At 38.6% G+C, this 25,779-nt stretch overlaps 2 protein-coding genes across 3 annotated transcripts in view; both read right to left on the minus strand.

The window, feature by feature from the left end:
• Positions 1–70: 70 nt before the first annotated feature.
• On the minus strand, positions 71–8,286 carry imp4 (IMP U3 small nucleolar ribonucleoprotein 4). Its single transcript, XM_088307827.1, is given in 10 exon segments — positions 71–393; positions 1,677–1,750; positions 1,874–1,985; positions 1,988–2,215; positions 3,994–4,126; positions 4,692–4,801; positions 4,897–4,980; positions 5,060–5,168; positions 5,878–5,930; positions 8,277–8,286. Coding segments are annotated over 10 exon segments (1,026 nt in total). The 3' UTR covers positions 71–280.
• A 1,166-nt stretch (positions 8,287–9,452) lies between these two features.
• The window catches only part of rabl6b (RAB, member RAS oncogene family-like 6b), a 17,898-nt gene continuing 1,571 nt past the window's right edge, over positions 9,453–25,779 (minus strand). The window contains exons 2-17 of one of the 2 annotated variants that reach the window (XM_088301587.1): positions 24,601–24,963; positions 24,082–24,216; positions 20,292–20,339; positions 20,096–20,125; positions 19,647–19,699; positions 19,395–19,483; positions 18,639–18,779; positions 17,035–17,140; positions 16,828–16,931; positions 16,365–16,747; positions 14,815–14,962; positions 14,203–14,406; positions 12,765–13,017; positions 12,301–12,487; positions 11,411–11,469; positions 9,453–11,325 (exon numbers count right to left, since the gene is read on the minus strand). In XM_088301587.1, coding sequence (XP_088157713.1) covers positions 11,140–11,325; positions 11,411–11,469; positions 12,301–12,487; positions 12,765–13,017; positions 14,203–14,406; positions 14,815–14,962; positions 16,365–16,747; positions 16,828–16,931; positions 17,035–17,140; positions 18,639–18,779; positions 19,395–19,483; positions 19,647–19,699; positions 20,096–20,125; positions 20,292–20,339; positions 24,082–24,216; positions 24,601–24,730 — 2,256 coding nt within the window. In that variant the 5' untranslated portion in view covers positions 24,731–24,963 and the 3' untranslated portion in view covers positions 9,453–11,139. The remainder of the gene's footprint in view (positions 11,326–11,410; positions 11,470–12,300; positions 12,488–12,764; positions 13,018–14,202; positions 14,407–14,814; positions 14,963–16,364; positions 16,748–16,827; positions 16,932–17,034; positions 17,141–18,638; positions 18,780–19,394; positions 19,484–19,646; positions 19,700–20,095; positions 20,126–20,291; positions 20,340–24,081; positions 24,217–24,600; positions 24,964–25,779) is intronic. The other variant, XM_088301588.1, reaches the window with a different exon arrangement.

Below are 25,779 nucleotides of genomic sequence, written 5' to 3' on the forward strand. Positions count from 1 at the left end.
TATATTGTCTAGAGTGGCAATTGCACTTATCATTTGAAGTTTGGTGGCTGTTAGTCAAGAAAAAAGCAAATACAAATAATCCATTTTATTTAAAAAAAAATCTGTCTAATTAATTGTATATGCAAGGACATCACTTGACAAATACTGACATCTACAGTGGACAAAGGGAAATTGTACTTTTTTTAATGGTGGCTCACCGATAAGACACATGACTTGGAAAAAAAATCCACTCATTCTATACAGAAGTATAAGATAACTGTCCACAACCTTATTTATAAACCTATTGAATACTGAGAAACCTTCTTTTCTTGGACGTGTGCGTATATGCGTGGTGTCGCCACTCAACATCTGCTGTCTCCTCATTTTCCAGGGTTCCCAGTTTAATCATGTATACTAGAAAAAGAAAGCAGGATTTACGGTCAGACAAAATTTTACACATTTTATAGAACAAAAATTTGTTCTAACACTTAATAAACTGGATTGATTTATCCAGGGGCACAGTGGAATTCGTTTTCAGCCCAGGAGTTTCATGGCACAGACCAGCCCCATCTAGTTCAGAACATTTAAATGAAGATGTATAATTTTACCCTCAATTAGGCTATGTTCAAACTGCAGGGCATGATGCCCAATTCAGATTTTCTTTTGTTAAAACCAATCTTTTTATGTGCTGGTTCAGGTTACCAAAAAAAAATGCCACTTCAAATGTGAACAACACACATGGGCACAAATCTTGATTATAAGTGACGTGCACCACATAAATAAATGAAAAAATAAATAAATAAAATGTCACGTGGCCAAGTGTTTACAGATCGTCCCGCGTGGAGGGATTCATCTTTTATCATCTCATATTTCTAGAGTAACATGCAGAAGAAATATTTTGGGGTCATGAGGACAGTCTTCAAACTCCTCATGTCATTGCCATGCATACTATTATCAACATGTGTCCACTTTCTACTTCATGTTTCAAGTGGGATTAAATGAGTTAACTGAGAAGACAACACCGTTATTCAAAACAACTTCGCATTAACTTTTTTTTTTAATGAAGATAGGTGTCGCATATAGGCAAATATAAATATATCACAATTGAACTTCAGTGTGAACATAGCCTTAGTGCATCGATCTAAAATATGTTACAATTACCTCCAACATCAGAAGTGATATTTTATTTGATCAAAAATCAAAAGTGTTTACAAGATCATGATCACTGTTCATTTAAACAAGTCTGAAAACATAGTTAAAATGGATAAAAAGGGACCAATAGGAACAAACACAAAACAAACCCATTTTTACTATTTCATTCCCTCACCCAATGAGAATCCATAAGAAATCCAAACGATAAGTAGTATTGATAATGTGATCGGAATGGCCTGAATTCTAATCAATTCTCACCCTAGTTTCCGCTGTGTAAAAAATGACATTTTTTCTGCATGAAAGTGGCGTTCAGATGAGGAGCGCATCTAACTTGCATGTTCAAATGTGGTTCATTGGTATGCCACCCAACATGGATCAATTTCTCTGTTGTAATTGGTTGTTGTACCATGATTCATACTGAGCCCTGTTTTTTAAAAATCTTTTTACGCAAATGCATACATCAAAACATTGTGGTTAAGATCTGTAACATGTTCTGGTTAAGACATTTGCCCCAGAGTTCTAAACCAGGCTCAGTTTATACTTACACTTCATTTCAAACCTGGGCCCCACTTCTGTCAGTTCTATGTTCTTGTGGTCAGTTTTTTTGTAGGTGTGATGTCTGTATATATATAAAAAAATAGTTGAAATGCAAAGAGTACCAGATTAACACATTTACTGCTCTGTCTTCATATTGCACATGATATAGTGTGGTCTTAAAATTAGAGGCCACATTTACACTGACCTGAAAGAGATGAAGTCCTCTTGGTTGGCAAATGTGATTACACGCCTACTCTCCTCTTTGGGCACTGGGAAAAGATACTTGAGGATATTGGATACCTGTGCGAGAAGGATTAATTAGGTGAGCTAACGGACAAATGATGAGAGATGCTATCTGTGGCATGTGAGCAGAGCATGATTGGAGTACTCACGCGCTTGCCAAGCCGTGAGGTGAAGTTGTGAAAGATGAGATGGGGGTAGGCCTCAGACATGGTGCCGATGTCTGGGACATCATGCCTCATTACCACATTATAAAGCGTGAAATAAGCTGTGGGTCCAAATGGTAGATGGCACACCACAAGGGCATCTGCAAATATGAACAAACAATCTCAGCCTTACTTTCATTCACACCACGATTATATTGACAGTTTTATTCAAAGCCTTATTTTACAAATGGGCTTCTATTAGTTGTGCATAACAGCCCACTGATTGTTGAACTAAAGATGGAAATGAAAACAAATAATGAGCAGGGATGGAAGCCCTGGATTTGCAGTTACTATAAAATGAGTTGCTGCCATACTTGCTAAAGATTAGTTTTTAATTTAATCTACATCGTTTTTGACGACTTTTCTACCACTGAGGCTAAATTTCGCAAGCATTCAATGTACAAAAATAGGTGACGCGACAAGGGGCGCGCCAGGAGACTCATTAGAGTCATATGATTGCTGTAACTACCTATAAGTTAAAACAACTGTTTCCCCAAAACTTTAAAATACTGGTAGCCCCTATTAGGGCTGCCAAGATTAGCCATCTAATCACAACGGCATTGACGATCAAACTCGTCGACAATCCATTTAATAATAATAAGTCGTTTATATATCTATATCTATTAAATTAGCCATACTAGTGAAGAAAAACAAAATGTTTGTATAAAGGTTAAGTAAAACAAAATCAAAAATCAGCATAAGTGTTTATTATACAATTCGTTACCACGCCTCTGATTTCACGCCCTTTTACGTAAAAAAAAAAAAAATGCTTGGTGCCCAAAAAGGATTAAATTTGTCTAGTATTTCTTTTTGTATAAGTGGTGTCCGATATGTTATTTGCATCGGCTCACAGTACTGGTGTAACCAGGTAAAAATGTCAGGCATGCCAGTTTACAAAAAGTTTAAAAAAAAGTCAAGAGGCCTGCTTTAATTTATTTTTCATTAATTTTATTCAAGTGCAACACATTGTCATGTTTGAGGTTGAATTTGAGTAACCCAGATGTTTGGAATAAAAGGGTCGTATTTTCTCATGCCTACCTACTATTTTTATTTATCTTAATGGTACAATGTGATTAAGTCTCTTCTAACAATTCATACAAAAAAATAATTAAAGCATGTTTTTCACAGTATGAGTGCAACTCTGCATTGTGTATAGTTTTGGCTCCATTTTAAAATTCACTAAACAATTACAGCCCAAAATTTTAAGGCCACAGTATTGCCTTAAATTTAAGATGCACTATCACTGATAAACATCTCAGAAATTATGGCCCACGCTGCAAAGTTGAATGTTCTATCATCTTATTAATGTGTACATACTAGGGATCGAATTATGGTTATATAAGAGCAGCTGCTTGCTGGTGCCAATTATCTGTTTTGCCACATCTTACAATGTTATTCTGACCGATATGTCAACCCCATATCCTTTTAGGCCATTGACGAGGACTTAGGTCTTCCTATTGAAATACTGGCTGAGACGAAAGATGTCGCCATTTCCTGAGTTTGAAACAATGCCATCTTCCACTCAGCAGCTTCCCATAGTCACGTGACTGAATCCTGCCCGCTGATTCGCAGAATGACGACTTATCACTTCGTTCTTCTTTTCTATGGATGCTGATTCGCCCAATGAGGAGTTCCATCACTTTCTCCAACTTTGCATCCAATCAATGGACCCGTTTGTCTTTTTTTTCCAAAAAGTATTACTATGCGATAATGTGAAATTGGACATTGTGAAAGAAATGATAATATTGATGACGATAAGTGTCGCCCACCACTAGTTAGTCTCCATGGGGAAAACATATAGTTCAAAGTTTGGATTTGAAATATATACATTATGAAACCAGTCCTGAAACATATAAATTTGACGAATTAATAAACATACCTGGCTGTCCTCTGGTTTCATGAATGATGACAAGGTCAGTAACATTGTTGGCTTTGCTGGCTCGGACCAGAGTAGCAATCTCATGGTTTCCCCTGTTCATTCGTTGAGCTCCAGGAAACATCAACTTTACCTCCTGTGCCAGAAGAGGAGGAGTTACTAGTTTTTTGAAAGACAGGCAGTACATTTTGTTTTTGTAAAGTAAATCAGGGTGAACAATTATATAAATCAAATCCGGAACTACAGAAAGACAATAAAAATGTGTTTTCAGTTGTATATAAAGAAGCCGTTATTAGGACACACAGAATGGACATGGTGCATGCCATCAGGAGGAACATTGAATTTTCATTAATATATCAGATACTGTACACAAAAATTCTCACTCAACCTATGCTGATATGTTGTTACTGGTCTGACACTTTATGTCATGTCATGTCATTATCCACACCGCTTATCCTGTACAGGGTCGCGGGAGGGTGCTAGAGTCTATCCTAGCTGACTACGGGCGAAAGGCACACTACACCCTGAACTGGTTGCCAGCCAGTCACAGGGCAGACATAGACACAGTCACTGAGTGGGCACTGAACCCACGCTGCCCGCACACAACTCAGGCGAGTGTACCACTACACTATCAGTGACCTGACACTTTATGTTAACGAGATAATTACTTTAGTAATCCCTCACAAACAACTGAGCCAAACCTTCGCAAACATTTTGAGTCTAGAACTCGGGTCTCTGGAAGTGGTAACCAGGACTTTTGGATCTTCAACTCCAGCCCATTTGTACTCATCATCCATATGTGAGCTGACACCTGGAAGAGAAACAATGTTGTGATATAAATTAAGGGTGGTAGAAGAAGTGTATAAGCATGCAATATTTGGTTATTAGCACTAACACAACACTAACCTTCTGCGCCTTCATCATCATACTCCAGAAGTTTCTGGAGCTGCAATGCATCTTTGCGTACCTCAGTTGGAAGCAGACAGTTTTCTACAGAGAGGGAGAAATAGTGAGGTTGATGTCATACATAATGCGATTCCATTTATGACGACGAGGATGCCATTCATACCATCAAGAGCACCCTTCAGCTTCTGTTTCTTCTCCTCAATGGTTCGGAGCCGGTCTTCTTGTGCCTTCCGGTACAAGTACTCCCGCCTTAGTCTCACCTCTCGACGAAGCTATCAATATGGACAGACATTAGGAGTGTTTCCTTACACTTGTAAATGTTGTGGGATGTAAGTGTGTATATACATGGGGATTTGTGTATATACGTATATACTGTGTATATTTGCATGCTTTTTATGAATGTCTGCTGCTAATGTTATACATTAACGGCTACATTACGCAGCCCTGTGTGATCTACATCTTTGCTGCAGTAACACTACAAATTTCTCCATTGTGGGACTATTATTTTATATCACGTTACAAAGCCAACACATTAAAAGTAAAGGAACATAAAAAATTTATGTTCAAATATCTCGTGGGGCATTCTTTGATCACCATTACTTGATATCAACATTTGATAGACACGCAAAAAAATACAAGTTTGCCCCTTTCGCTTTACAAATTAAACTTAAAAGACATTTTTTGATCATGATGCACCTGACTATGATTAACGTATTATTGTCTAAAACACAGCATAACAGACAAGAGTGACGTGGATAATGATGGGAAAAAAAAAACAACGATGGCGGTTTGTTTTCACTTTCTTCTGCACGATAACTTTCGGTGAATCTGACAAGTAAATTGCGTAATTGGTTAATTATGTCACGATGAAAACGTCTAACGTCTTTCACGTTAACAAATAGTTTACTTATACGAGATGCTCCCTCCGTCTAGTCTATAAAGTATTCCTTGTGGGTGAAACACAATAACACGAAAACGTACCGACACGGGGGACAGCTTTTCTACTAAGCCAAAGTCGACGATATAATCTTGTTCTACAAAATACTTGAGTGAGTTAGAAATACTTTACCATGTTTTGCTAGCACTTAGCAGCAGCCAGGTCCCACATGGAAAGCAGTCCTGTATACAACAGCGCCCTTCATTGGCCAAAGTCGGGGCCAATAGGAGCACTCGATACTAGCACGTGGATAATTAATCCATAATAACATTCTCCAAAATAAGAGCTGAGGGATAGTGCAACGCCTTCCAAATTGCATAATATTGGGTCAACTCAGCCATCGTTGTGCTTTATACGACGTTTCTTATATTTAATGCCAATACGACACTTCTGCAGTCTTATCTATCTATAAATACTGTACGTGTGAGAAATAATACATTAAAGGCTTTTGACATTTGGTCATTTGAAAATGGGCCATTTAAGTTTATTCTGAATAAAAAGGCCGATTGCCTAGGTAGAACTTTGATAACTAAAGCAGTAGTAATTTCCAGACTTATGTTGCCCTAACAGCATCGGGCGTGGGTTCGATCCCGGCTCCGGCCATCCTGTGTGGAGTTTGCATGTTCTCCCCGTGCCTGCGTGGGTTTCTTCCGGGTACTCCGGTTTCCTCCCACATTCCAAAAACATGCATGGCAGGCCGATTGAATACTCTAAATTGCCCCTAGGTATGAGTGTGAGCGCGGATGGTTGTTCGCCTCTGTGTGCCCTGCAATTGGCTGGCAACCAGTTCAGGGTGTCCCCCGCCTACTGCCCGAAGATAGCTGGGATAGGCTCCAGCAGCCCCCGCGACCCTAGTGAGGAGAAGCGGTACAGAAGATGGATGGATGTTGCCCTCTCTGTCCATGACTCATTCAATCAGCGCAAGTAATCGGTAAAGTAAGGACAGAAAATGTGCACTAGTTGTAGTTTGCAATATGGTTTCATGCAGTTTTATTCTGTACCTATAAAGCATTCTAATTATACGTTCAAAGTGAAGTAAAGTTGATGGGTCAATTGGACTTGGTTAACTTATTCTATAAGTAGCTCGTATAATGAAAACACGTGGGCATCCCTGATCTAGATGAACATTAGATGGCACAATCATCAATATTTTATTTAGTTAATTGTGCATTTAACGAAAAAAAATATTGCTTACTAGCGCCCCCTAGATTTTTTATTTTAAAAAAAGGCAGCCCCGGTAGTACGACTACTAAATCTACTAAAATTTGGTTGTATAAATAACACACCAAGACCTAAAAAAGAACTTATGAGAACCCTAACAGGAAGTTCCCCATTTAGAATTTGATTTAAAGGTCGGTATCGCCTTGACTACAAAAGCCTCTGTAACTTCACTGAAATTATTACTTGTAAAGATTCCTCTTATTTGATGATAGTCCAGGCCTGAAGACAGCTACAAACTCATTTTTCATCATTGTTGTAGCGCCACCGATTGGCTAAAGGAAATATATTCCATTGTTTGTTTTTTTCCCCATGCAGCTTTACTAGACTTAAATCATATTTGTTTGGAATAGTTTTTTGGCCTTCATCATATTTTAATGCATAAATTGTGAAATTTTACCTTAAGCTGTTGCATTGACAATGTGCTATTCTCCAAGAAAATGCCCCAAAACCCATGAAGCTTTGCACACGTCAGGCCTGGCAAAATAATCAATATTTTATTTAACTGTGGAATTAAAAAAAAAAAAGTCTCTTTACTGCCCCCTACAAATATTTAACAAAACAGCACAATTTTTACGTTTCACCTATATCTATGACAGTGGTTCTCAAATGGGGGTACTAGTACCCCTTGGGAGTACTTGAAGGAACTCCAGGGGGTACGCAAGATTTTAAATAAGACAAACGCGCAAAAATCTTTTTTTTAAATTATTGAATTAGAATATAAGATCATAAAATACATTTTATGTTCAATAGGTTATTCCATATCATTATTTTAAAAACTCAGATTCCCCCAACCTAGAATGATTCGACCCAACTTGTCACGTGCCACCTCTGGTTACCTGTCAATCAGTTGAAGAGAGAGTTAAGGTGAACTTGGCTGAAAAAAAAAACATTTCACAGGGGGTGCATCACTGAAAAAAGTTTGAGAACCACTTATCTATGAAAATTTGGCGGTATATCCAACAGGCCAAGACCTATAAAAAAAAAAAAAGTCTCATGGAGCCATATGCTAAATCGAACATGAAACCTGCCATTTGAAATTTACTTTAGTTTGACGTTGTTTTGACTACAAAAGCTGCTGAAACTTGAGTCACATAATTTCTTCTCAATATATGTCCCATTTGACAATAGTCCATGCCTGAATACTCCAAACATATGTTAATGTACTGTAGCACCACCTACTAGCTAAAATGTTTTTTCAAATGTTTTTTTTGCCAGCAGTTACCCAAGGACATCTTTTATCTTTAAATATACCGCATAATTGTTGAGTTACCATGATCAATAACTCTCCCCAAGATGCAAAGCTGAGGGGAGAGGGGAATGCAGTTGCTCAATATGCCTTTGAAACATTTCAAAATCACACTTTGTTATATTCAGTGCAGATATTAAATGTGTTTTTTTTTAATTAGTTGAATTTTACTGCATGTGGTGAAGTTCATTGTTTCTCGTCCAAGGTCAGCTGATACAGTCTCCAGCCAATCCGAGACATCTGCTATTGATATTCAGGCTACTTACTTTTTCATCAAGGGTATTAATTTTTTTTCATGCAATGCTATCCAACGCCTATTATTTGTCAATCCCTTGCATAAAGGCCCCCCAGTTAGTTTCTTGGAAAGCAAACAAGACTCGCCATGCAAACGATGGCCAGTTACCTTAAAACGTTTATATTGGGGGGAGAAAAGAACAATTGCAGCTTTTTAAGAAATAGGTTTGCATTTATTGGACAAACCAAACATTGTCATACTCACACAGTGTAAAGATGGGACATGTCATACAGTAGGGAAGAAATTATGGGATTCATTTAAAAAAATGTTATACTGTATATGCATTTCATCATGCTAATAACATAACTGCCTAACTTATTTGTTTTAGTCCAAGTCAGATCTTTGAGCGAAAATTACTCTCCGTAGAAATATTGGCTCTTTCAGATTTGCATTTTTCATCCAACACTTGCAAAAATCTTAAAATTTGTTTGGCAGTTATATCATTTGCATGATGAGTTGGAAGAAACCAGATACCTGAAAAAAAAAAACTTCAAAGTGCATGTCAGTTCTACAAAATATTATTGTTTTCATAACAAATCACCTTTCATATTTCCCATCTAACAATTTCATGGAAAATCATTGACCTTTTTATATATTATTTTCATAATTTATAAATTCTTTTCTTGCTGTACATCCAGGTTTCATGCTTTGCTTGAAACTGCTTTCAGCATTAATCCTGAATTATATGGAGAAGGGGAAAAAACTGGATCAATGCTGTAAAACTTCACATGTGAAATTTTAAACATACTTGGTAAACCAACAGAGTGTAAATTTGGAGTGTGGGAGATAAGATGGATACGTTAAGAAGTCTTCTTGTGCTCCACTTAGTATTGAAAATACAGGTATGATGGGCACACAGTCTTATGATACATTTAATTTCCATCTTGAGCAGCCATTCTGGCCTGAAACATACAAGAATGTATAACAGCGTATGATTCCCTAAAAGAAAACCATTTAACAGGAGAAAAACATTGCACTGTAAACAGTAAGAAATGAAAAGTTGCATTGTGTTTTTGAGCGTTTTCACCATAATGTACACACGCCAACACGCTCATGCCATCATCCTGTAGCAAAACCAAACTAACAATAAGTTATCAAATCATTGAAAATGGAAATGTTGCAACATGCAGAAACCGAACACAAACCAAAGGACAAAGTTTAGCCAGTCATTGAAATCTTAAAACAGTTTTTATAAGTGAGTCTCACCAGCAAAGGTGCTAATCTGGTCGCAGATCTAAAATCATAGTCAGAACACTTAAAATGATTTCTGACAGCGGCACACAGTCTCATTGTTAAGGCGTTAAAAGAAAACAGCTTTGGATGTAGACAATGCCAGCGAGAAAAGGTCTTGCAGCTTTTTTTCCTTTTCAAACTAAGTACAGTGATGGTTCCTCTGCAAGATGTGTCAACAGATTACAGCACATCTGGCAGCTGTAGTTTTGCTCCATCCACAATGAGCCAATTTTAGAATTATGACTTTTTTTATTCTCTTGGTCTACAACAATAAAATGAGAACATTCAGTATGAGTGGTCTCACTCTGGGAAATCATCAATTAAATGTGAGACTTAAATTAACATGTAAAGTTGTGACAAAATTTGCTGGTCTGACCTTTGAACCAAGCTACCTCTTGACCTGGATATAATTTAAAATCTAAACCACTTTTCCGATGGAGATACAAAACCGACTGATGATTGAATCATTTTTTTGGGAGGAAATTGGTTTTAGGTCAGTCACATATCACCGTACAATGATAATAGAATGCACATATATTTCATCTATTTGTTCCTACCTCCCCATGCACGTAGAGTGGCATGACAAAGACCAGCTGTTACTTGATGAAACGTGCTGCTCTAAAAACAGAAGAAAAACTCCAATGTTCGCTGTTAGTATTCTGGATAATGTTACTCAGTTTACCCCAATAATTGAAAGCAGAAGGTTGTCGTATGCATGTACACTACAGTTTTGCCCCAAAAGCAGCCTTCTGTTCTTGCTAACTTTAAAGTTGTAAACCTGGGAAAAAAAATGGACCATTACACGTCGAAGCAAAACAATATAAGGACAGAGAGAAAAGAGGAAGCATTTGTTACTTCGAGCATGCTGGCAAATATTATTCCAACCACACCAAGATTCTGACAGAATGGTAGTTCCTAATTACTGAGACTAACTGGCGGTTGAGTTCTTGAAGAGAATCAAATAAGTCACAAATGTCCACACACATCAAAGAAAGAGAGAAAAAAAAAAAGAATACAGCTTTACTGATCGTCAGTTTGTATTCTCCTCGCTGTTTGTAACTGAATGGAATGAAATACACCACATAAGTGCTGTCAAGGAAAACTCGGTCAGACCAAAAGGAACAAACGGCCACATCCAGAGTGTCTGATTTTACCTGGTGGTTGTCGGTAGTCTCGTGTATTGCATTTTGTATGGCTTGGGAAACAATTTTGTGCACATACAAGTCAGGGAATCAGGTAGTGATCTCATTTCTTGCCACGGTTGTTTTCAGGTTCAGTTTAAGAATAAACGGAGGGTGGGGAGGGGCCATTTTATAGTTCTTCGTAATCTCCATCATCTCTTTTTGTGGAACTTGATCCTCCTCCTAGAAAGTCTTCCAGCTCATCCACTTCTGTTTTCTTGGTCCTCGAATTCTTCTTCTTTTTCTCTTTTTCGTCAACAGCTTCATCTTTTTCCTTTTTCTTGTGTTTATGTTTCTTCTTACTCTTTTCGTCCTCCTGAGAATGGAACAGCCTTATTGAAGCAATTGCTTAAACACAAGCAACCGTTGACATCACCATGCAAAACCGTTGAATACGTCACCTCTTTACTTTTCTTCTTTTTTTTCTTCTTGTCTTTGGAGGAGTGTTTGCTTTCTTTCTCTGAAAATGAATTAAATACCAACATTAGTTGTGTAATGTAGTATTAATTGACAGAGCACTAACCAATACACATTTATTTTAAGTGTTACGGTTGGCAAAGGATGTGAAGGTTACTGGAACAACTTATCTGGTACCGTATGACTTTTTTTTAAGCTTGCCATTTAGGTACCAAGTTTGCAGAAAACGGTGACGCTAAACACACTGAAATTCATTTAATTTGTTGAAAGAACTGTCAGATGCCGTTTAAATGTTTTCTCAAACTAAGGTTTTTGTTGTATTAAACAACCACATGCCAGTGAAGAGGGAACACTAAAGGCCAGGCCCATCACGTCGATCGTGAGCTACTGGTCAATTGCGATGGGAGTGAGTGTCAGTAGCTCTCATGGCATTAAAAAAAACACCAATGTTGTATACATAAAGCATTCTAATTCTATATTTTTAAAATAAATAAATAAATAAAAAAGGGTAGATAATTTAGACTCGGACATTTTCTAAGTAGCTCAAATGTTGATAAAGTGTGAGCGACCCTGGGCTAGGATGGATCTCCTGCATTGTTGCCTTTTCTTTACCGTCTCATACATTGTGACATTGTGGTATGACGTTTTCCGTGGCTAATAATATCTAGTCGTCGAGACCCAAGATAGACCAGCTTTTACCTTTCCACACCGTAAAGTGACGAGCTGGCATGGACTGCAAAGTTTGGCAAAAAGATGGTAATTTGCAAAAACCATCACTATCGCGGAAAAGATTTATCTCACAAGCCAACATTTTATTGATACATAAGCAAGAAGGCTGCGGAAGCTATGGTAACAAATATTTCCAACAACTTGCCTTCTTGCTCCTCACTGCTCTCTTTGGTTGCTGAAGGTTCTTCTTGGATGCCAAGGCCAAAAAGGTCGGTAACATCCTTTTGTTTAAAAGAGATCACAGTGGGATTCACAGGTTTTGGCACCTTGGCTGACTGCAAGTCATCATCTGAGAGGTCAGATAGAAGTTCATCCCTGCCAGGGAGTGTACTCTGAGGATAACAATAGGATTATGGTTACGACCGACCGGCAATTTATTTTTTTGAGAACAAAAGGTAAAATATTTGAAGGTAAACTATCTGGATTTACAAGTACATAATTCACTGAAGAAGCTTTATTTTTATCCCGTTGAACCCAATGTATCCTCACATTTTACAGCTGTAAATTAAATATTTTGCTCCTTGTTATGCCCATGAGTAAAAAGATCTGTGGGTGTTTGTTGACAACAGTCATATGCATGCTATACTGTCAAGTTTGGTTTACATTCACCTTTGCTATTTTTGGTGTGTCTGATGCTTCAGACTCAAAGTCAGGGTCATCCATAACAAAAGAAAGCATCTGTTGGGCCACAGGTCCCTCTGGGTCGGTATCAGAGTCCCCAGCAATGGGTGAGACTCCTTTCTTTTTTCTTTGCTGCTGGGTGGGCTGTTCTGATGTTGGAATTAATGTGAGCAAGATAGGAGCAGCAGGCTGCTCTCTAAGCTCCGAAGCTTCAGATGCCACCTTTGGTTTGGTGATGTAGCTGAAACAGAGATTACAGAAAATAAACTTTCAAAAATCTTATGTCTCCACGGACATGCGTTATAGCGCTACAACCTGCTACGTTAGATAGAATTGTAAGAGTTGGGAGCACAACATGTCACAAGATCAACTATGGATCCAACAAAATATCCTTTTTTCCGACATAGCACCGGTACAAATACTGTACTTTTTGGATGAGAAGTCTCAATCAAGTTTGTAGAGGAAATGAGTGGCGTTGACTGTAATGGCAGACTTGGGCAAGATTCACAATGCTCTGGCAAATTTTAAGTCCAAAGTATGAAAGAAATTCTGATTTTAAGAATGGAATCTGCTCCTCTGTATTTGGTTGAAATCATGTGATTTGCTTATTCCAAATAAGTAATCTGATTTAGGCATACTCTACTCTCTGGAAACAATATTAAGACAAATTCAATTCTCTGAAAATTAGAAAAAGGTGCAAATGTATACATTTGACTATGGTTTCCTTGTGCATGGGAGTTTACTTGCTATACAATTATAAATTGCCATAGAACTGTTGTAAATTTTAAATGAACAATTTCAATAGCACACAAATGTTGAACTCAAGTATACTCACTATACAATTAGGCATTATAAAATGAGTACTATTTTAACAATGTTATGTATTTAATAATAATATATACTGTATATAATACGGTATACGACTGGTTAGCACGACGGCCTCACGGTGCAGAGGTGAAGGGTTTGATTCTGGCTCCGGCCTGCCTGTCTGGAGTTTGCATGTTCTCTCTGTGCCTGCGTGGGTTTTCTCCGGTTTCCTCCCACATTCCAAAAACATGCAAGGCAGGTTGATTGAATAGTCACTAGGCGTGAGTGTGATTGCGTATGGTTGTTCGACTATGTGTTTCCTGCGATTGGCTGGCAACCAGTTCAGAGTGTACCCCGCCTACTGCCCCAAAACAGCTGGGATAGGCTGCAGCACCACCGCGACCCTCGTGAGGTAAAGCGGTTCAGATAATGGATGGATGTATTTAATAATCTTAACTTTTGCTGACCAGGTATTAGATTCCCATCGTCTCTGCGTTCAATTGTTGTGTTTATAACATGTTTACGTTGAGGCAAAACACAAGACAAGTTGTAATTAATAATTCATTGTGAATAACGCGTTATTGCATTCAACACATTTTGGTTATGTGTCAAGACTTACCTTTTCAACTCAGGTTCACTGTCCAGGTCCTGGTCCTCTTTCACAGAAGGGGCTACTAGCGTTTGGTCCTCCTCATCACTGGTCAGAATGATATCTTGACCGGGAGGCAGCATTTTAGGCTGAGGAAGACTGGGAGCTGTGTCATCAGGATCAAGCTCATCCTGGAAGCCAGACACCATGGGGTTTCCTCTGTCTTCACAATCACTAGGAAAGAAAACAAAATCACATATCCTGTATACTTTGCATGTCTATGTAAGATAATGTGGTTGTCTAGGCAGGTCCTTTAAGCAAGCTCTGCATCATATTCATGTGTCTACTATATGTTAAAATGTAGCTTTTGATATCCCCAAAAATGTCAATAAAAACATTCAAATTTTTGCAAAAGCATTTGTGATACTGCTCATCTATGAGACAACCTAAACTGCGCGAGTGTACCGAATGAAGTTGCAATATAAAAATGCAACATTTTATTTCTTTGAATATATTCATTTTAATTCTAAAATCATATAAATAACAGAACATAGTAACAACAATCTCTAAATAATTATTGTGCATACATTCCATCACTATTAACACGCCCCGCCCCCCAAAAAAACAATTTTAATTGGCCACCTGTCGCTGTCCACTGCTGGCGCTGGCTGAGGCACCTTCGTTTTTGAGGGTAAACTGTCCTCAAGGAAACTCTTGTCGAGTCTATCATCTGGCACAAAGTCATCCACGCTTTGTACTTGAGTAGGACAGGCTGGTGCAGATAGGTCCTCTGAGGAAAACATTGCAGCAGCTCACTAGTAATCAAGATAATAATTACTGCACAATCTTTTCTTCTTGTTGATAATATCTAAGTGTTCAATTGCAGGTCAACAGTGCTGCTCGCAATCTTTCCATCCCAAATGCGGCAAGGAAGCAGTGACATCACATGACATTCTAATACCCACAAGTCCTGTGAATATTTTACAGTCTTTGAATTTCTTAGCGGCTCAGACTAGAACCTTGTGACTGCTCTCTACTTCTAGTCTACACACTCTTGTACTAATGCCAGTTTTTTTGTGCTATTAAAAAATAAGATCAAGAAAAACCGTTTCAAAACTTTTCCCACTTTTCATGTCACCGAAGCTGTACAACTGAATACTTTTATATTGAGAAGTAAAAATTTAACAACTGAGCTCATGTGGTTGTGTGCATATCCTCCCACCAGGGGGATGTGGCTGTGTTCACAATTAACTACATGAGCACCACCACCACCACCACTTAAAGTGCCTCTGGTTAATGTCAGGTGTGACATTTGTTGTATCACATCTTACAAGACAGGCTACAGGATGGTGCCACAGCATCACAGGGATCACATTGCTCACAGGCGTCAGTCAGGAAAATGGACCAAAATCATTTCCAGGCATTAAATGTACCATGAAACACAGTAAAGTCAGTCATCATCAATTGGGGTCATCACCAAGAACAGGACATCCTTCCAAAATTAACGAGAAGATAACTAATTAGGGAGGCTGCAAAGAGGCAGACAGCAACATGGAAAGAGATGGCGAAATGTACTATTAGTAGATACTAGCTGAACTTCATTTAGGGTTAATTAGGGGGACTTTAAATGGTGACGAGTGCGTGTGCTGCTCACGCTTATTGAACATGAGTTTGAATGTGATAGGATAGTTCTGAGCACAACCCAATCCCCAATTTACAAGAGGGTGTGCACATTCATCCAACCACGTCTCAGTTTTATTTTGAGTTCCCTTCTCAAAGATTTTTCCCCTCTACTGAGTTGTACATTACATTGGTCACATTAATGATGATGTATTTTCGTTGTCAAATTATCTTGATGTAATTTTTTTGTATACCACAAAAAACTGGTATTTGAACAGGAGGTGTAGACTTTGCATATCATTATGTACATGCATGCACACACACGAGTCTATTAAAAAAAAAAAAAAATTTTTTTTTCTAATTTTCAACCAACCTCAAACAGATCTTTAAAGTGTCAGCTTCTTAGCAGTAATACAAATTTTCATATATGCTATTTAAGATTTTCATCCAAGAAACAAGAGTGAATAAAGAGTCCCTTATAAGAGTGCCTATTCGACACATCTAGACCACTGGTCAGATGTAGCATGCAAACAAAGGAATCATGACGATGTTGTGGTGCAAAGGAGTCGTACCTGATGTACTGACAGAAGCCTCAGGGACAGGCGATGAGCCAAACCATCGAGACATGAAGCTTCGTTTCTGGGGGGCTGATACTGGTGTGAAGGAGGACTGAAGGTGCTCTGGTGATTGAGCTGAGGATTTGAATTCTGCTGACGGCGAGGCTGCTCTTCCAACGGCTGCAGCGAGAGCTGGAGCCGAGGGAGCCGACACAGCGGGCGACTGTGGGAGTGGCTGAGAAGGGATTGGGGGTTGAGGTGTGCTTGGGCTGGAGCTTCCTGTCGAGGCCCCACTAGGAGGAACGATGGGCGACTGGGAGCCTGAGGAGGGACTCTGACCGTTGGTTGGACCAGGTGAGGCATAGCCCTTATTGCGGGACTCCAAGTTCTCCAGGAAGCTATGGATGTTTGAAGATGTTATAACAATGACATTATCAACAACAACAACAAAAATATGAGTGAGGAAGAGGGAATGTACATTTCGTAATTTTGATCTTCTGTCTCCTGCTGCACACAAAGCTCTTCTAAGGTGGCATCCATGTCCAACTGGTTTGTCTCCAGTTGCCTCAGAAGGGTCTCTCTCTTCAGACACAAAATCACAAAGATTAGGATTCGCAGTGAAAAAAAAAAGGAATGTGAATCAAATCATTAATACTACTAATAGAATGTAAGGAAAGAAGACAACCTGGAGCTGTAGGAACGGGATGTTAAAAAATCTGTGCAGGTATTTTAGGCCAAAGCCGTTCTTCATTGAGGATTCAGCATAGTGGATGTAAGATGATCCCATTGGTCTGGAAAACAACGCTTTAAAGTTGGATTTGCAGCTTTGAAATTCTTAAAATGGACAGTTCATTCTATGTGAGTTTTTTTTTCGTGCAAATCCTATATAATCCTATTTTGAGTTGGAATTTGCTTCGGCAAAATAATTCCAAACGTATTTCTTTTAACCACTAGGAGGCAGTAAAACCTTAGCTACGAAATCACTGAGCACGACCAGTTCACATGAGGGGTGTCAAACTCATGGTAGTTCAGCCTGATCTGACATAAGTGGGACTTGCCATCAAAATCACACCATAATTCATATAAATAACAATTTGTTGGCATATTCCCTTTGCTTGAATGTAAAGGAAAACAATCACAGTTTGGACAAGTTGAATTATGAAGCGCGAAGAAGTATATTCAATTTGCTTCAATTTATCACTTATTTGTACATTATAACTGATCAGAGTGATTGTGTATAAAAAAGCAACAAACAACAAAAGTCATTTGTATTTGAATTGAAACTTCAAAAACAGTAGTGCACATTAAAATGTATTTATGATCTAGGAATTGTAACTGCATTTTTCATGTGCACAACAATTCTTAAAATCTAAATTGACTACCAACAACTATTCTACATGATTACGAACAAGTCCACATCTGCTGTACAGATGGACACATTTCATACATTAAACATCAATGGAAAAACGCCGGGGCGGCACGGTTGATGACTGGTTAGCACGAAGGCCTGACATTGCAGAGGCCGTGGGGTTCGATTCCGGCTCCGGCCCTCCTGTGTAGAGTTTGCATGTTCTCCCCGTGCCTGCGTGGGTTTCCCCCGGGTACTCCGGTTTCCTCCCACATTCCAAAAATAATGCATGGCAGGTTGATTGGACATTCTAAATTTTGTATGAGTAAGTATGAGTGGGAGCGTGCATGGTTGTTTGTCTCTGTGTGCCCTGCGATTGGATTACTGCCCGAAGACAGCTGGGATAGGCTCCAGCACGCCCGCGACCCTTGTGAGGAGAAGCGGAACAGACAATGGATGGATGGATGAAAAACTAACTTGGCTGTCTGTGCAACCTTCTGCTCTCCCCCAACACACTCTTTCTTCTTAGCCTTGGCTTTCTCACTGAATCACAGGTAAGGACTCAGCTTATGCACATTTACGGCCTCACAGATGGTCGGAAATTATAGCACTTTCTAACACAAAATACTGTATTACTGCAGGGCCACTCCAATGTTTATTGACTTCCTAATTTATCCTGCAGGAAGGACTGAACATCCTGGTGGGGTGTTTTCATGTTTATTTATGGCTCAAATGTTTAATGTCCCTGGTTTACAGAGTTAAGAGCAATATTACTATTCACTGTTTGCAGTGAACACACAGACAATACAATTTTTTTTTTCTAAATCGTTTCGCTCTGAGATTTTGTTGTTCCTCCAGACTTACAATTTACCTTTCTGCGTTGATGCTATTGTCTTGTTTTAGGGAGATGTGGCAATTGGTCTGAGATATTGCATATTTACCTGTTCAGTCCAGCGATTAGCTCTCTTATGTCATCAGGGAGGATGACCCGATGCTCACCCATGTCTCTGTGGTTTCCCAGAACACACACTGGTACATGAGTCGGAACTTTGGGAAGTTCTCTCAAGATGTAGTTAAAGGTCCTGAAAATATATTAGAAACACCTCTCAGTATAATTACATTTTAAATTTGCCAACTAAATCCAGTAGGCTCTTCCACTCATGACATTTCCAGAGGGATATTTGACGAATAGGAAAATTTTGAATATTACAGCTATTCAGTTTCCCTACACAGCCCATTTTAACCAAATGTCGTTGGCCGGCAACCTCATAAGAGAGCTGACCACTTGAGAACACGTGTATCGTATGCAACTGATCAGTGACAAACAGTCACGAGCAGCAATACTTATAACAACCCAAACCTTATCAATTCTAAGAGCAAACAATTAACCACTATAAAATATTACCACTACTGCTGCTGCTACCTATGTATTCAATAAAAGGTCATTACAAAATTGTCTAAATTGCCCTCTACTCTGGCCTAAATGACCGGAAATCTGCATAGCTGATAAGATGCTCCAATGTTGTCCAAACTGTTGCATTTATTTTCTTGCAACACAACACACAGTAATTACTTCATCAATGATTGATTCCTTTCAAATGAATAGTCACGCAATGAAACCTAATAACTCCACTCCCATGCATATTGAAGCATGAGCACTTACGGCACGGACAACATGACACACAAAGCATTCTTACCACTGCTTGGTAATATCAAACATCATGATGACGCCATTGCAGTTCTTGTACACGTCTAAAAACTCTGCATCAAGGGCTACTTCGTCTGACTGCAACACAAAAATACAGTGATGCTGAAATGAAAACAATACACAAGAATAAATGCTGCCATTTGACATTGGTAACAACATGGTAACCACATCACTGACCCACATCCTATGACTAAGCTATTTGTTCCTTCTTAACACATGACAGTCATGTGATTGGTATTACCTCTTGCGGCTCATTCTCTAGTTTCAAATTGTCTCCACGCCTTTTGCCTTTGCCTGAAAGATCAAGATATCAGAAGCATTAGGTTTTACATCAAATATAGGGTCCTCTTCTCATCGGTTTGCTGCTTTAGGTTAGTTCATGAGTTGAACAAGCAGAGCAACATATACTTTGCTTACAGAAATGCAGCTTACAGATGCATTTCAACATGTTATGCTTCAAGTACAGTAAACAAACAATCACTATCAGTCAGGTTGCTCAGTGCGTAGATGATCTGGGCTACTATCTAAACACAGCAAAAACAAAACAAACAACAAAACAGCCACAAACTTAAAGGTGTAGCCAAACAGCAAACCTTGAAAATTTAGATTCTCTGATAAGAGTGGAGGACGGTGGCGCATACCAACTGCACACGACAGCGTTGAAGTTCTACACACTACAGTGGCGCTCACCTACACCTTCAGGAAGAGGATATTTTTGGCCTGAGATGAGCGCGAGGGGTTCAGAAAAGAAATGATGGGTGAGGACAGGGAACAAGACAACAACCACGCATGGAGTCATGAGATTCAGCAGTTTGATCTGTGGTGATGAGGTCAGATTAGCAAAAGCTTGACACCAATTTAGACGTACTTTAGTGCCACCACTCACCTTTGTCAACCACGTCCCACACCTCTACCTTGACCACATCGTCAGTAGCTGAGAAACACAAAATAAATGAGGAACACAAAGGAGGTGAAATTACCCAAGTGCTAAATTGCAGAAGAAATTTATACACAAACACAGATTATGATGATACTCTCGCTAGAGGTGTACGGATATCAGACAAAAAAAACAAAAAAAAAACGTATCGGATTTTATTTTCAGAACTACCGTATTTTCCGAACTATAAGACGCTACTTTTTTCCTAGATTTTGAACCATGCAGAAATAATACCCTAAATAAACCTCGATTTTTTTTTTCTCTTGGGTCTGTTCTGTTTTAATTAGCAACGTTGTTGCCGTGTTGAAAGGTACTGTTAACAATCTGTTTATGTACCTTTATGTGCATTTACAGTACAAAATCGTTCAGTACATGCAGTAAACAACTATTTTTTTCAACATGGAAAACTTCGGCTTATGGCCTGGTGTGGCTTGTACGTCGTTATTTTTTTGTTGTCCCCCCCCAAAAAGAGTTGCTGCGGCTTATATACACATGTGCGCCTTATACTCCAGTGTGGGGAAAAGAGATCGCACGGTCGAGTCCTCGCCACGCTCAAAATTTGCTGGCTAAACAAGAAGGGAGTGGATGGTGACTGTTTTAGAACGTATTCACTGCAGGACTTTTTCAATTTAAATAACATTTACAAAGAAATGTAACTGTGAAAATCATCAGGGCTGCTTATTATCAGAATCAGAAAGCCCTTTCTTGTCATTGTACTCAGTGTGCAACGAGATTAGAGGGATCATGGAGGATTGCAAACCTCTTTTCTCTAACTTTGACAAATTTACAAACGGGTCATGTGGAAAGGTTTGAAAAACTTTATGAAGCTACCAAATCTACTTTCCCTCACCAGGTGAATTATCTGTCTTTCTTTCACTGCTGCATGGTGCACATGGTGCTCTCAATATCGTCAAAGACAATACTCACCCAAACTCACACCTGTTCGACCTGATGCCCTCTGGCAGGCGCTACAGGTGCATCAAATCAAGAACCAATAGACTGAGAAACAGTTTCTTTCCAAGAGCCATCTCCATTCTAAACTCTCACACACACACACGACCACCCTTACCTTGCAGAACAGCAACGTGATGTGTTTTTATATATCCTATTCAGTATTATTTTCCACTGCACTAACTATTCTCTTATATCTCTAATTTATATATTTATCTGAATTATTGTTGTATTGCACTGGAGAGGGGAGCTCTCTAATCTCGTTGCACACTTGAGTACAATGACAATAAAGGGATTTCTGATTCTGATTCTGAAGTTGTTCGTATGTCTCCTTCACATTTCTTGTGCTTTGGATTTGAATTTTGGACGCACAGGCTTCCTCCAGCATTCCAAAACCATGCATATTAAACAGCCATAAGATGGAAAAAAACTGAGAAATATATAAAAATAAACATCATATTGATTTGTTTTTTGTTGTATTGATTTCTTTCAACATATCTGGTATTGGAGCAATCCAAAAGTAATTACCGTATTTTCCGGACCATAGGGCGCACTTTAAAGTCACAAATCTTCCCCAAAACAAACGGGGCGCCTTGTAAAGCGACGCGCCCATTATATGGACAAAGCATCACTCTCGACCATCAATCCTTTTACTCATTGGGCTGTTCGGAGTGCATGTTAGCACACCCTGCTGGACAAAGTCTGAGTCATCTATGCTTCTAATTGACCGTGACTTATACATTATGTGACTATGGTGTTTGGGTGATGGTGTAGGAGAAAGCTGGACAAAAGGGCAGCTGTCCACAATGTTGTAGTCTGGCTTATCATTTATGTTATTGCAAGCAAGAAACGTCCCAGGTTTAGACAACAGACTACAAAAAGCCCAAAGCACAACAGCACATCTCTCTAAACAGCCATGTGATTGGCTGAGTCTGAGTGGCTCCCAAGAAGCCATTGCTGTAATTGGCTAAGGCTGAGTGGCTCCCAAGAAGCCATTGCTATAATCTTTTTGAGTTTTTTTGGTTTTGATTTGAAACCGTGACTCTAAGGAGTGTGGCGACCAGTGAAGTCCCTCCCCTGACATTGTCTAGTAGACGAATTGCCATGACACCTCTTATTGGTTAGAGTTAGTGTTATTGGTAGTGATTCATAATAGTTTCAGGATATCTGTCATTGACTTGGGGTGATACCTCTGGCAACGATCCTTAAAGGGATTGAGTCCTGGTGAACTGGCATCAGCTAGCAAGCTGAGCTAGTGCATGCTAGCGCGAGCTGAACTATCTAGTGCGAGCGAGCTGAGCTAGCTAGCGCGAGCTGAGCTCGAGGCGAGCTCGCGCCTTGTAGTGCGGCGCCTAGCCTAATATATGCATTAAATACGGAAATGGCACCTTCAACTGGTGTTGCGCCCTTTGATGCAAGCGCGTCTTATGGCCGTAAAAATACGGTACATGTATTCAAGTTACATTAATATTACATTACTTTGATTACATTACTAACTGCATTTTTTTAACAGGTAACAAGTAACTGTATGTATGTGTCCATTTAATAGTCAGACGCACCTCATGTTTGGAATAAATGGGTCATATATTCTCATACATACCATTGCAGACTATTGTTATTAACAGTTTAAGAGTATAACTTGATCAAGTCTCTTCTAATAATTCATAATGAAAAAAATTATTACAGCATGTATCATTCATGCTCATATCGTCTGGGGCAGGGGGGTCAAACTCAAATACACAGTGGGCCGAACAGTAAAACCTCAACAAAGCCGCGGGCCAGCATTGAACAAATTCTAATATCGACCCAAACAAGATTTGTTTTAACATTGAATATGGAACAAGCAACACTTTCTACTATACAATATATAATTTAATAGTCCAGATATGCAAAATCGAATAAAAAAAAAACATTAATGACATTCATTTACTAAATAAAATTTGAATAATAATAATTATTTTAAAACTAAAGAACAATAATAAATCAATCAACCATTCAAGCCCATGTCTTGGAGTAGCAAGAAAAAGTGCATAAAGAAAATGTTAATTATTGCTCAGTTTGCTACACACTGATCTAATCTGATGTGTCCAAGCCAGATACCTGGCATCTCTTCTTGGATGATAGTTCATCAATGTCTGGGCTTAGGCTTTGAGCTGAGGAAATCCGCAGTATCGAGCAAAGGTGTTCACCAGTCAGACGTTTCCTTTCTAATTAAATTTTTCTTAAAATGATATTTAGTTTTTATTAAAAAAACAATATAAATGGAGATTTTTTTTTATTAATGGAATACAATGTTTTCTATTTAAAATTACATTATCGTTTTGAATGTTACTATTATCATATAGAATGTAAAATGGTATAGTAGCCATTTGGTATAGCCTTGGGGGCCAAATATAATTACACTGCGGGCCAAATTTGGCCCACGGGCCAGAGTTTGACACCTATGGTGTAGGCTGATATCGGATATCTGAATTATTCTAGGCCGCAATATCGGTATCGGATCTGAAGTGGAAAATGTATCGGGACACTCACACTCTCACACAGATGCAGTTACTGCTCTATTATTTAGAAGACTACAAGAAGAACAGGTACTTTGCTAAGTACAGAAAAGCTAACAATGGGTACCAGAGTCGAGCTAAAACTAACTAGTTTACCTTGATATGGAGCCACTGGAATGAATGAAAATGCATGTAAATGTGTAAACATGAGCAAAACAAGTGACCATAGACAGACTGTACTCAGAAAAATGAACTCGGCTTTGCTGTTTAAATATGTTAAAAACACGTACTTTTGTAATTCCAATGGATACTCGTGGCTTGGATCTCCTGGGTGGGGATGTACTCTTCCACAAACTTCTTTCCCTGCAGTCGATACCATAAAGTACTCTTTCCAGTATTCCTATCTCCACGGATGACTATTTTCACTTGAGTGTGGGGATTAAAAAAATATAGATACATATATATTAGAAAACATGTTTATCTCAGGAGTTTAAATATGAATTCCAAGGTGCTTATATTATATCAATTAAAATGATTTAAAATGCACAAGATATTCCCTCAACCCATAATTGTTAAGCCCTATTTTTAATGACATCTGTTATTTAAAAATCAAATTCATATAAAACACTTGATGAAAAAATTCAATTAATTTTCTTTTGAAATGTTATCATTTTCTCATTTTCTTTCACTGCGTTTGCATTTCATCTGGAAGAACTTCCTCTTATTATGAAGTACAGATTCAAATTACAATTGCTCAGTCGTATTTGTTGTACAGTTTCTAAATGAAAAATGTTTGTCTGAAAACTTACTATTGTATTGCACCCCTTTAGCGAAGCGTCTTTGCAAACTTTGGTTCATGGACTGCAGGCCAGCAGGAATGTTCTTGTCCCTGAGCTGGCCCGGCTCAGATCCCACAAGCTTTTTCAATACCGAAAACATGTTTGTAATTTGTAAGAAATTATTATATGACCTATTATATTAATGAGGTGGGTTTTCCAGAATCAATTTATCATGCAACAAACTGGAGGAAATTTCCAATGGTGAGTCTTGATAGCTACAAAAGTTAATTGTGAACGCTCTAATCTTGTATGAACTACAACACTATATTTGAGCTGTTGTGTTTTCCGGCCAGTTGGAAATAGAAGAGGTCATCGTGCTGTTTGCAGTGTCATCTGTGGAGGAGATCAGAAAAAAAAAAAAAAAAAAACAACGGCATCAACAATGAGACATTTTCCTTCAGGGGTAAAAATTTGAATAATACGTTACAAATAAAACAAAAAAAGAAAAGTTAGTATTTATAAATGGCGGATCTTCTATGTGGGAACCAAACCAGCTTCTTCTCACATTCCAAAAGCGAATATTAATTGACTCTAAATTTCCCATACCTGAATTTAACTTCCATTTGTCTATGTGCAGCCTGTGATTGACCGCCTTTCACTCACAGACAGCTGACATAGGCCCGAGCATGGCCGCGAAGCTGATAAATAAAATTGTGGTTTAGAGAATGGATGCAGGGATGTAATATTGCAAATAAAAAGTTAATTGTCGATAAAAATTGGACATTTTACAGAGTAAAAGTGCACATATGGACAGATTTTGGAGGGCTGAAAGTAAGCACCCGAGCTCTGAGAGACATCTGCGCAGACATTAAAGCCTGCGCTGGAAGTGGCTGTAGTGTTTGGTGAGTTTTCTCTCATGAGACCTTGCGATGAGGATCTGACATTTTCAATCTTAAATATATAAATGTTTAAAAAAATAAATAAATAAATAAATAAAAATCACCGTACTGACTATGTGATGCACGTGTGGGAGTTGGGACCTGTCGGGATATACACGTGTGTGGCTGATAAATATGAGTCTCTGTGCTAATAGATGACCTACCATGTGTGAGCAACAACAGCAGTTTGATATGTGCTGCACATGTCAAATAAAATAAAAGTGTTGACTCGATTGACGTGTCTCTGATGTACAGGCACGACTAAACGGTG

This window comes from Idiotropiscis lumnitzeri, chromosome 1 (assembly GCF_059441095.1).
Source record: "Idiotropiscis lumnitzeri isolate Australia: NSW breed Sydney's pygmy pipehorse chromosome 1, RoL_Ilum_1.0, whole genome shotgun sequence".
NCBI classification, from domain to species: domain Eukaryota; kingdom Metazoa; phylum Chordata; class Actinopteri; order Syngnathiformes; family Syngnathidae; genus Idiotropiscis; species Idiotropiscis lumnitzeri.